We start from the raw sequence: 12,874 nt of genomic DNA, 5'->3' as shown, positions 1-12,874 counted from the left end.
TTGCATCTCGGTTTCTAATTTACATCTTTACAAACCACATTTGGTCAGTCTCAATATCATGTTTGTTCTTTCAGTGGATTTATTCCCTATTTCCTCCCTTTTGCTGACTTTATCCTCAAAAACTAGCCATGTACCTACTCTAAAATTCCCAGTTACCATTTGCTTGGTAGTGATCATGGTCTGGGAGCATTTCATGAGTGAGGTGCGGGTGTGTGGGTGGGCATACACGTGGTCACAACCCTAAGCGAGTTCCTGCCCACTGTCATAGAGGACTACATTTCAAGTACAAAGCCTCTGCATGCTTTTTGGGAGAGGTAGCTGAGCCATAGTTAACTCAGCTGCACTGAGGGTGTTAAAAACTAAGCATCTCACACTAGAAAACCTTGAAAAAAAAACTATGTGCAGCTTTATTTTCTCAGCGGCCACATAAAAGTTGCCAAACTTAAGTCCTGAAGTCCAAAACTCTCTTTACCCAAGCGTGGTGGCTGGGGAGGTGGGGCAGTGCCAGCTGCAGGACGCTGTGTTCCCCCAGCACATGGAGGTGCTGGATTGCAGGACAAGGAGGTCATTCTGATGTGGTCTTCCTGGGTCTGTGCAGAGATTTCCCAGAAGAGGAGGGTCATGGGGTGGCAGTGCCTGTTGAATGAGAGCTGAATGGAGACTCATAAATTCATTCCACATCGTGCTCTGAAAACAGAGGTCTTTGACGTTTCTGCTTGGTTTGTACTGAAAGGCAAACTCAGCCCTGCAGAGGCACTTAACCTCAGAGCGGGGTAAGGCCACGGGGCTGATTACACATTAGCAAACTTTACCTTAGTCATTCTGTATCCCAAGATGGGAACTGATAGGTCATTGAAAGCCAGTACCCAAACCTAGCTTTAAAATGTGTAATATGCTACTATTTATACAGTGTGCATACTTGTTTTACCTACAGTATTTTGTTATTTTAACAGGGTCGCCACGTTAAGACTGGGCAGCTAGCAGCAATCAAAGTGATGAATGTAACTGAGGTACGTACAAGACAAACAAAAGCTGTGGCCAAGGTGAGATGTATCGGGAGACTGTAGGTAGCTGTGAAAGATGATCTGGTGGTATAAATTATGGTTGCTGAGAACTGTTTCTTGTTTTTCAAAGTGCCGAGAGGTGTTAATACAAACAGGTTCTTTGCTTTCGATCGTAACCGACCCGGGGTGGCCAAGCAGTCGGGGAGCGCGCTTCTGCAAATTGTGCTGGTCTAATAATGACGAGGAGGGCTCGCTTCCTGCTCGTTTCTGGTTGATTGTCTGTTTCCAGAGATAGCAAGTAAAAGGTTTCCTGTAGTTCTGTGCTGCCCCTGCTCTGTGTCATCACATCCTCTCCCCTCGCATGCCAGCCGTTCCTCGGTGCCCTTCCCCTGACAGCTAGCGAGCAGGAACATGTTAGAGCTGCAAATGTAGCGCTTTTTTGTCGTTTGTTGACAGAAGAGAGAAGGAGACGCTTTAATTGGCGCTGTTCCTGCTCACATTTATAAAGTGGTGGCAGTGTTAGAACATGATGTCAAAAAACTTGCTAAGTATTGATGTTTGTTCCTCCTTTTGAGCGCGCAGCCAGCAGCGAAGCAGCTTGCCTCCTTAAGGCCGCGTGAGCCTGAGCTCCAGCGAGGTGGCCAAGGCTCCCTCTTCTCACATTTCTTGGACATTCGCAGTGGAGCAGGGTGCACCTGCTCTCACTTGAGACCAAGTCCCCGTTCTGCCCCTATGGCAGCATGGATGTGCACTGGGCAGGAGCATCAAATCCTGAGACAAAGTGAGAGCCCTCTTGGCACGTTGTGGAGGGGCCGGAGCCTCCTCAACTAAGGAGCAGGTGCTGCGGGCCAAGCCGGGCTCTGCCGGGGTGGGTTGGGTCTGTGGGGATACTTTGGGCAAGCGCGTGCAGGCTCTGCCCGTGATTTTGTGTGTCCTTTGATTGTTTCAGAAGACAGGGGAAAAAATCAGGGCCTGCTTGGACTTTTCCCCGTAGACCAGGTGCAGGTCGGCTTTGGCTTTTTGGTTCCCAGGAACGGCAGTCAGTGAACACAGGGCTCATTTTTGGGGGGAGGAGGAGGGGGAAGGCTCTGAGTGCAGACGGATTCCTGAGATGGGAGCACCTCCTTGCCGCAATGGAGGAGTTGAAAGGATGGATCCTGTCAGGGACTCCGAACCGATCCGGAGCTTCGGTACGGATGGCTTTTGTGCCTCGCTGGGTCAGTCAGCAGTGTTTGAGGGTTGGCCAAACATGTCACGTAGGGGCCGCAGTGTTAACAGGAGTGACTGTCCCTTCCTTGATGAAACAATTGAAGCAACAACTGCAGGAAGGTAACCTTGGAAAGATTTCCTTCCCTTTGCTATAGATAACGCAGCCTACTTTCCATGTGGGCAACAAGATGCAGTGTCCAGCAATGCTTGCTCGGAAGCAAAATTTAAACTGAAGATAATCTAGCGGTCCAGATTCAGCAATTCACACCGACATGTGAATTTGCATGGTTTTAGGAACAAAATGCAGCTGTAAGCTCACACTGTGAGCTGGTTAGGCTTGATCTACTGCTGCTTTCCAGTTTAAAGAGGCAGCATCATACTGGGGAATCTGCCCCATTGCTTGGGGGCCCGAGTGGCAACGATAACACAGCGTGCTGTTTGCGCGTTGAGTCACTTAATACCAAAGCAGTTGTGACGGTTGAAGAGGTCGACAGCGAGCATGTTGGTGCAGCCACCTGCAGGGGTTTTCCCTGGTGCTTCCCCCTTCACCAAGCCCTGAACAAGTCTGGTTCAGTAGGACTTGAGTGTTTCTGCTTTCTGGCCTCGTTGCAGGTTGAGTGCCAGGATTTCTACTTCCACTTTCGCAGTGCTGCGTTGGCTGCGTTCCCGCTGTCAGGGCACGGCCCTAGGAGACCTGGATCCAGCCCTCTGCTCTAGCACAGGTTTCCTGCAAGCCTGGCTGGTGCCTCCGCAGGAGGCTGCGACGCTCGTGCAGGGGTGGCAGGGGCGGCTGCGAGGCAGCCGGCAGCCCCTCCTGCGGCTGGGTGCTCTGCCCCGGGGCCAGCGCCAGCGGGGCGGGGATGTCCTCTCCTCGGCCACAGCATCGCCAGCGCCGTGCGCTGCCAGAAACTGCCTTTGCTTTCAGTTTAGCACAGCGGGCTGCGAACGCTGCGTGTGCAGCGGCAGGGTGGGGCAGGCAGCTGCGGTCCCAAACCTCTTCGGACATGATGGTGCGAATTCCCACGTCGGGGCGCGCGGGGCGGGCAGCCCAGCTGCAAGAAACCGGGTCTCTGCTGGCCTCCTGAGCCCGGCAGGCTGGCTGGGCGCGTGCTCCTGACCTGCTGCAGTGCCGAGGACGTGGGGATGTTCTGCAGGCTGGCCGAGGCCAGTGCATTTCTGCTCTGCGGCCACAGTAGGTAGGAGCATGGATGCAGCTGGGTAAGGCTGGAGCTAGTGGAGGTGGTGCATCTGTAAATCCGGAATACCCTTTCTCTGCTTCACTGCATTTAAGTACTGAAGCCTCTTACAGTAATAGCGGGTCCTAACTGTAAAGCAGAAATCTCCAGCAATTCAGTGTGGTAAATGCAGTGCCTACCAAGGATTTGGTATTTCTTTTACATTGTTAGTCTGCTCAGGTTTAAGTTATTTTCTGTTCCTTTGGGCTTGAAAAACTGGCTTGAGGCATTAAATGAGGTCTTTAAAATATTGAAATCCTCATCTGCAGTGTCCTGCATATAAATTGCACCTGAGAGCACCATCTCTCAAGGAACTTGGCCTGTGCAAAATGGAAACTCTCATAGTAAACCTGCTTGAGTGAGATGTGAGGCTCTTAGCTGCTGTGGTCATTTGCATCTTTGGGTGGTTATAGAATTTGATTAGTACTGCACAGGGAATAATTTTTGTAGGGAGTGAAAATTTCATGTGGATAAAAATGGGAAGATTAAAAAAAATTAAAAAAAGACAAATACAATTTTTTTTCCTTCATCACTGTCAGAAAAAGTGGAGAAGAGCTGAAGGACATTAGCATGACCTTGTGGTTTGGATCCCTACCAAGAAGACTCGTCCAGTTCAAGCCTCCAGTAAAACTCTTATTTGAAATGGGGCAATTCCGGTGGGCAGATTTGACAGAGGCCTGTATCCGTGCAGGCGGTCTGTGGTTCGGTCATTCGCCTGAGAGGCTGCTCAGTAGCAGAATCAGTATTGTACAGCTTGGGAAGAAAGGGTTTGAACCAGAATATCTCATACCCCAGGGACATGAGGTGCTTTCTTGCCTCTTGGATATTCTGCAGTAGGTTTCTTTTCCCCCCAGTATCCTGCTCCCACCAGAAAATCCAGCCTAAGAAGAATTTCAGCTAATGTTTCATCAAAACTGGTATGCTTCTGCCAAAAGATTCTATTTCACCAAATCTACATTTTTTTTTTCCAGCAAGAGATCATTTCATCAGAAAAGCCCTGCCTGGCTCCAGCTGTGATTATTCAGCTCTGAGATCTGAGGCCCACCAAGAGCTGAGTAAATCTGCCCTTGGCTGTTACGAGCTGCAGCCCTGGGCCGCTTTCTTTAGAGCAGCAGCAGGATACTGTGGTCACTGTGGGATCCTCTGGACATCTGTCAGGAAGTGCTGCAGCAGCGTGTTATGAAGGGGCGGCGGGAGCCCTTTGAAATTGGTGAAGTGGAGCTGAGGGCAGTGTGTGCTCGTGAGTCTCTCCATGCAGGCTCTGCTTCCTTTTATCTGACGGTGCCAAGCAAGCAAAGGGCTTGCAAAGAGGTTGAATTTTTGCTGCTTTTCTTTCAGGCTATCAGTGCATGTGATCTATGGCAGGTGATCAAGGAGCTCTTCTGCAGCAGGTCATTCCCTGTCATCTACTTTCAATCTTTTCAGATATCACAGCAACATTTAAATGAGAAACTTATCATTAGTGCTGCCCCGTTACTAAGGAGTCTCCTGGTGGAGTGTTTATCAGCTGCTGATCTTGTTTCCGCTTGAGGTCAGAGGCGTGTGCCTTCTAGTTCTTTGCTTCCTAATGTCAGCAGACAGGCCCACATCTTCAGAAACAGCCTTTGATCATGAACCTATCATCTTTGCACATGCAGCCATCTGTGCCCAGAAGCGCACTGGTTTGTGCAGGCAAACAGCTTTTTGCACCTGCACATCTGTGAGGTTATTTCCTCTCTTAGGCAATGTGATTTAAGAGCTGGTTTTGAGACCCTTGGGAAATGTGGCTGATGGTAATGCTAAGACAAGGGAGGTGAAAAACAGAAGTCTTGAGCATGTCCATGTATTGGAAAGTTGAAGATGCTTCTGTCTCCCATCCCCAAGCTCACAGGGCACGTAGGGCTGAACCTTTGCAAGTCTAGGTTTCATTCCTGGTTTGGCCTCAGACATGGAGCATGGGACAGAACTGCTCCAAATCCCGCTTCTGCCTTGATTTCTCCATCTGAAATGGAGTAGTCTTTCCCAAACTCACTTGAGCACTGAGAGGACAGAGTAGTTTGTGCAGGTTCCAACCTTCTGGGTAGATAAATAAGGACATGAGATAGAGCAGGGTTCGTCTTGCTGGCTATGGGAAAGGATCACTTTACACACACATGACCTTTCTATTTGCTCTTGCCGGTAATTGCAAATGTGCCTACCTGGTATTCCAGCTGTCTCCACAGACACACACATGCATATCTTTGTTGTCTTAAAAGCACTGAAGTGGGATTGCAAAGGAATGGAAAATACTCAAATAAGAACCATGCCAGTGTGAATCCAAAATCCATCCAGTGAACGAGCAGGGGAAGAAGAGCTGATAATGACGCAACAACTCTGAGGAAGTGGTTGAGGTCTTCCAGCTCCCTAAGAGGAACTCTGTGAAAGCTCTATATGCTGGTCTTGAGGGACATAGTAGGCAAGCTTTTAAGTCTGGCACAACCAGTGAGCAAGTTCCTGCAGATAAAGTTAAAAAACAAAACAGAAAAAAACCCTTAAAATCTGAAGAGATCTTAAGTAATTTGCAGAAGGCCTTTACCAAAGATTAATATGGTTATTGAACAGATTCTGTAGCCCTAGTAGGAGGAGTGGACAAGATGCAGGAGGAAGGAAGCAGAGCAGAGGAAGGAATCCTCTCTTGTTTGTCCATTTTTCTGCTCTTCTTCCCTAAAGATCCATTACCAGAAACCTATATCAGTGACAAGTTCCTCGTCGCTGACTGGGGGCAGTGGTTAAGTTCTTATTCTTTGCCTCCTTTCCTCACCAGCCCATTTCCATCCTTGTGTGGGTGCTGTCGGGAGTCCCAAAGGGAGGAGAGCCCTTTCCCCTCTCAGAAAGCATCAGCACAAGCTCTCAGCTCCCTTTGATCCTGTCTTGGCCACGTGCAGAGAGAAATATGACCTTGCTCATGGATCATTTCCTGCCTGCTGTCTGGGAGTCAGCTCTGATTTCTCTTGGGGACTCCAGATGCTGTACTGGGCTCCTCCTCACCCGCTCTAATTAAGTCATTCAGCATCCAGGGCCCAATCAAGCCCAGGATTAAGGGTCCTCCTTTCTTATTTATTGCAAATGTAAGACAAATGAAATATCTGATACAATTTATGCTGCTTAAGAGCCTGTGTTCCACAGAGGGGCTGTTCTGAAATAGCTGATTTGGCTTCAAGTGGAGTTATTTTACATTTCCTATTTCCTATAGCTTAAGACAATTAGGCTTTGGTCTGGCAACATTTCTCCTGTGGATTGATATTACTGGGCAAGTTTTTGGCCCCTTCTGGTCTGCTAGGATTGCTTTTTTTTCTGAAGGAACTTAATAAGCAGTGTCATATGTATTAGCATTTGAGGGAATTTGGCTTCACCCTGTCCAGCTTTAATGTTTTAATCCAGGTAGAAAGGACAGAGCTGCTGGTTTTGTGAGCAGTCTGTTGTGATGGTTAAAGGAATGCTTTCATGGCAAAGCTGCTGGAAAATTGTGGAAAAGTGCAGAAGAATGTCCTGTGGCTCTGGGCTATTCTTGTTGTGTTCTTACAGATTTTTTTGTATTTATTTATTTCCCTTTCAGCTAGTAAATGCTGGCTGGGATGTTTTTTGCAGCGAGGGAAGATAATTGCCAATTTTGTCTTAGTCCTTTAGCTTATACACAGATACCTTGCAGCACAGTGCATGGACAGCAATTGAGACGGCAAAATCCACATGCATTTAACCGAGAGTTGTGTGCCATTTCCTTGGCAATATCACAAAAAGGCTAGCTCTGAGAGACCCTGGTTATATCGGGGAGTTCTCTCCTCTGAGAAGAAGTTTCCTGTAATATAATAATTGTAACTTGTATCTCCATTAGCACCCCACAGCTCTGGCTGCACGTTGTCTCATTGCGTGTGGTGCTGCACTGGGCAAAAGAGAGTCTCTGCTCTGAGGAGGCTAAAACAAAAACAATGGAAAAAACACAGCTAGCAAAAAGAGGAGTTTCTGGAACAAGATGTTTAGAGTGATGTGTATTAGCCTTAGCACACCAGTGACTTAACTGAGGGCATAATTTGAGAAGGGTGAAAAATACTGCATGGTCTGGAGGTCTCATAACTAGAAGGAAGGAGCAACTCCTAACCTTGCTCTAGCTTTGGAGGCTGATTTGTGGTGAGTCACTTCTTTCTTGGCTTTGGTTTCCCTGAGCAGTACCCTCCACAGAACTGGGAAGATAAATTGGCTGATGTGCGTGCTAAGTGCTTTCCCAAGTAATGGAGTGTTAGAAATATTTTATTTGCGTTTAAATCTGGTTAATTTCTCCATGACTAAATTACTGTGTACAGAAACTATAAGTGGGGGAGTTGTAGGTCCTGTCTAGGTCCCAGGTAGGAAGGATATGAACTTGTTATAGCCATATTGGGACATTTTTGATTCTTTAGGTCAAACCTTAGCAACTCATTCTTTAAGGCCAAAGGACTGGGGTGATTCAGTCCCCTATTTCAGACCCTGCCCTTTGCTGTCTTCAAACCACAGAATAACTCAAGCTGGATGAGGCCTCAGGAGGTCTCTAGTCCAACCTCAAGTAGGGTCAGCTGTGGGATCTGACCAGGTTACTGAGGGCTTTCAAGATGCAGCTGGGTCTTGAAAACCTCCAAAGACAGAGATTGCCCAGCTGCTCTGGGTAACACTGACTCTCAGAGATCTCGTCTCCTGTGAAGTGGCCTGCTCTCTTTTGCTACAGAATGAAGAAGAAGAAATCAAGCTGGAGATAAATATGTTAAAAAAATATTCTCATCACCGGAATATTGCTACATATTATGGTGCATTTGTTAAGAAAAGCCCAGCAGGCCAAGATGATCAGCTCTGGGTAAGTGTTTACGGCTGTTCATGTTTGTCAGGTTTTCAGCTCCTTTCTGCAGAGCTTCGGTATACCTCGGCTGGATCCTGCCTCGGTGAAACTCTGAGGCAGTGTTCCGAGGAACATCTTATAAAAGGGTAAAAACCCTCCACCCCGCACATCTCCCATCTCCTGTGATTTCTTTTGATGATGGGCATAAGTTTGTGATGATGCTTGTTTTGTCATTCTTGACTTCTAGTTAGAACTTTTTTGCATAACTAAATGCTTCTGTCTTTTTTTCTTTAATAAACACAAAAGAGAGTTTATCTTCCTTCCCCCTTTTCTTGTCTGTTCCTCCTCCTTTTCCCAGTTGAAAAACTTAAAAAAGCTAGCAAAGAAACAGGCAATGAAACAAAGAAAGAGAAATGACCTTTCCAGGTTTTTTGGTTGCAGTATTTTTGGAGATTTGCAGCAAAATGAAGTTGAAAATTTTGAAAAAAAAAAATCCCACATTTTTTCAGTGCTGCTAATTCCTGTTTTCCTGGCTATTTATACTTTCTAGAAAGAAAAGAAGTGCCCACAACCTATAAAAGGAGAGGAACCCTACTGAGATTTTTTGTCACTCGGGAAAGAAGAGGTTTTACTTCACTTCCCATCTGGGAGGGTGGCATGTGGTTTACCACACCTTGATCATGATGGGGACGGGTGATGCCCATGGTGTCTCTGCCAGTGTCCTATCTGTGCTGTGCAAAGATGTTGCATTTGTCTCCCTGCAGTTGGTGATGGAGTATTGTGGTGCCGGCTCTGTGACTGATCTGGTAAAGAAGACAAAGGGTAACTGCTTCAAGGAAGACTGGATTGCATATATCTGCAGAGAGGTTCTCAGGGTGAGTCGTACCAGCAGAGCTTTGTTGTTCATTTGCCACACAACAGGCATTTCCCAGCCTTTGGTCACTAACACATGACACCAGTGAGCAGTATCAGTTTAAGGCTTTGAAGCCTGGGGCTCATGGGCTGCGGCCCTGAAGTTCAGAAGGTCCCAAAGGTTTGTCAGCCAGCATGATGGCTGCTTGACATCCCATATTGTTCTAGTTAATCCCATGTCCTGTGTGAAGAGCACATAGCTTATGGCTTTCTGTGGCAAATAGCCACTCTTCCAGAAGTCTGGATTCTGGGCATCTACAAATGTAAATAAATTGTCCATGTTTGCTAGGTCTGCCCTCCACATAATCAGGTCTTAATGATCTTTGCTCCAGCTATACATGCTGTATAGGATTTTTCTTATCATAATTCATTGATCTGCATGTGTTCAGGGCCTGTATTCTGCACTATTAGAAGTAATGATGACTAAGCAGCATTCCAGAATCGTAAAGGTGGCCCTGCTGCAGCCTGTGGTTGCTGTTCTCTCTCCTTGCCATTATTGGGGTGATAATGTTACTAATAGCATCTAATGAAGTCTGAGAAGGATAAAAATGTAAAATCGCAACAATGCCAAGCTCATGATAATGACAGATAGAAAGAATAAGGAAAGTCTGTTTTTCTTTCAGGGCTTAGCACATCTTCATGCTCACCATGTCATCCATCGAGATATTAAAGGACAAAATGTTCTACTCACAGAAAATGCAGAAGTAAAGCTGGGTAAGTTTCCTTAAATGTGTGTTAGAGTCCTCCGCATTAAAATTTTAAAATTTCCATCTTCTCTTGGAAAGAACCTTCAGTAACCCAAGGGCAACAGCTATGTCAGTAATGCTTATGATTTGTGGTTATGAGGTGGCTGTCATGTAGAAAGAGCTGAAAAGACATGGCATCTCCTGCTAGGTTGTCACTCACAGCATGTTGGGAATACAGCTGCTTCTGGGGAGTCAAACACAGAAGCTGTCTAATCGGTCACAGCACTACTAGGCCTTCACAGCCAACTCCCAGCATACAAAGTTGTTCTTGTCCTTTCACACAAGATGACTTTAGAAAAAAACATGTTTGGGGAATAAATTCTGCTAATCCGTTTCTCTAAGGGAAGTGGTTTTAGAGATTTTCGTAAATCTGACAATAGATATTAAGGCTGTGATGTGAAATTACTCATGCGCAGGGGCTATCACTGAAAAGTACCGGTTACTAATAGACACCTCCCAAGAATGTTTAAGAGTTTATTCATTTCCTTTTCTAGCTGTGACATGTCGATGTTGACAACTTCTAACTTTCTAAGACCAAAGTTGAGTACATGTCTCCCTTGGGGTGTACGTCTGTGTTATGTTTCAAGAAAACATCACAAAGAATGACTGGCAGTGCTTTAAAGGAGCAATCGCAAGGAGAGCACCTCCCATTTGGATGCCCCTTATGCCTCCTCTCTTTTCTTTAATTGAAAGAAGTCACTGTAGAGTTTGAGAGCAAGAATAATAAACATTTCCTATGGATGTAGAGTAAGAGGTATGGATGTAGGCTGGAGCAAAGCAAAATAGTACTTTAAATCTCATTATGGTTTAACCTTATGAGGAAATCCTGGCTTCACTGATGTCAAAGAGAGTTTTGCTGTTTAGCTCAAGGGTGGCAGGATTTTGCCTCCCTTTTAGTCTCTTTCTATGTACCAGCTTTCACTAGTTGTGTCTTGAAACTGGCAAAGGTTTTATTTGATTGTTTTTTTTCGTTTGGGGTGTGTGTGTTTGTGTGCGCATTTAGTCTGTTACAGTTACTAGTGCTGCTGCTCTTCACATACTTGAGAAAAGAATTAAACCTTTCTAACTCTGAGTTTAGGTGGGTAAAGATGAGACAAATTTACTAATTAGAGCAGTAAAAGAAAATAATTTTTTGAGAGATTTAGCTCAAATGTATCTTAAAATAAAGAAGTTTTGGAAGCCTAGAGGTCCTCAGTCCAGCTGCATTCCACTTTAGCGTGTTATTTATAAATTACTTTCACATTTCCCTTTGGAAGCACAGAAGACTTAATGATTCCAAAGGTCAGGTCCACCTTATTATTAGAGAAGACTTGATAAACAGGCACGTTAAATTATGGTAGTGCCAACTATCATTTTATGCAGATGATCTGCACTGAGGAAATAGAGGTGAGAAAATTGGCTCCTTGATGGTAAGAATAGGGCTGATCTCCTTCCTGTCCTTTCCTTTCCTTTCCCTGTTATTTTGTCTTCTCTGTGAATAGCATTCACGCTGTGCCCAGTGAATCCAACTAGTGTATTCTAGAGATTTGTTCAAAGAAAAATAAAATCACATAATTATTGGTTATGTGAGCCCTCTTCATATCTGAAGAAAACCATTTTGTGGTACACTCTTGATGAGAAAGTAGTGTCCATTCAGCACAAAGAGCACCACACAATTCTCTGGTTATAATGAGTTTAAGAGCTGAATAAACTAGTATACTGCCCAGCCTGTTCTAAGACAGCGCTTCAGTATACAAATGCGAGGAAGGATTTCTTCAAAGCAGTTCAAAACCAAGTGCCAGTGATAGGAGAATTCTTTCCGACTTTAACAAATGGCCTTGTTAGACACATCCAGTTTTCTTATGTTCATAAGTATTGTTTTTCCTTTCAGACAGCAGGTAAAGATCTTGAATTCTCCTCAGTGTAGCATTTAGACTAAGAATAACTTACTCTGTGATATCTTTGTAGAATAGTTCATGTCAGTTGTAATCTGACTGCTAGATTTACCATGCTGTTTATCTTCTTCGTGATCCTTCTGTCAAAATGAAGCAAAAAGCAGTTATATTTCAGCTGCTTGATGCCATGTACTGCAGGAACTCAGATGTTATATGTGTTGAAGCCCAAAGATTTGGTGTCTAAGTGGTTTGAAAGTAACTGAGCGAACATTTGGCTATATGAATACAGCTCTTCATTCATTTCTTTACCTCTGCTTGTCTTTTCAGTGGATTTTGGTGTAAGCGCCCAGCTGGATAGGACTATTGGGAGGAGAAACACGTTTATTGGAACTCCCTATTGGATGGCGCCTGAGGTCATTGCTTGTGAGGAGAACCCAGACTCTACATATGATTACAGAGTAAGCGTTACAACTCTGTGTAGGGTAGCAAAGCATGCAGGTTGTTGTTGAAATCCTTTTCAAGCAGTGAACTTGAAAAGTTAAAGCTTTCCTCCTTTTAAACCGCAATAATATTGTAACTGTGCAAATAGAAGTATTTGTAATGTGTGGGTGGTTGTTTTTTGTTTTTTTCTTTTTCTAAGAATGAAGTTTCACTATGACTACCTTTGTGAATTGTTAATATGTAAAATGCACCTCTGTGAGCTTCCAGTCAGTGCAAAAGTGCAATATTCTAATACAGGGAGGTGGCTGGTCAGGATGGAAAATTAAAGGTTAATTGAGGCTTGACAAGTAGAGTAATGCTAATATGGCTGGGTACTACTTTCCTCTGATAGAGCTATTTTAGTCTGTATTCAGCTGGAATTCCTGAGTTAATTGGCAGTAATTGGTTTCATTTCACTCATTTATGAGCATGAGACTAACAGGTTCCCATCCCAGAATGATTTCTGGTTGTTACAGAAGCACAGGGCAGCTCAGGGTGACCAGCACCTGTGGGCATCGTCTAGTCCAAGCCCTGCCCCAGCAGGATTAGCTCCAGCAGGTTACTCAGGGCTGTGTCTAGTTGGTTTTTGAGT

General features: G+C 45.2%; 1 protein-coding gene across 3 annotated transcripts in view; it reads left to right on the top strand.

The window, feature by feature from the left end:
* Positions 1–12,874, top strand: part of NRK (Nik related kinase) — a 100,672-nt gene that overhangs the window by 31,402 nt on the left and 56,396 nt on the right. For all 3 annotated transcript variants that reach the window (XM_062585000.1, XM_062584999.1, XM_062585002.1), the window contains exons 3-7: positions 954–1,010; positions 8,163–8,288; positions 9,035–9,145; positions 9,806–9,896; positions 12,130–12,260. In XM_062585000.1, the coding sequence (XP_062440984.1) occupies positions 954–1,010; positions 8,163–8,288; positions 9,035–9,145; positions 9,806–9,896; positions 12,130–12,260 (516 nt within the window). The remainder of the gene's footprint in view (positions 1–953; positions 1,011–8,162; positions 8,289–9,034; positions 9,146–9,805; positions 9,897–12,129; positions 12,261–12,874) is intronic.

This window comes from Rhea pennata, chromosome 11 (genome assembly GCF_028389875.1).
Source record: "Rhea pennata isolate bPtePen1 chromosome 11, bPtePen1.pri, whole genome shotgun sequence".
In the NCBI taxonomy this organism is placed as follows: Eukaryota; Metazoa; Chordata; class Aves; order Rheiformes; family Rheidae; genus Rhea; species Rhea pennata.
This window is presented reverse-complemented; position numbering and strand designations above follow the sequence as displayed.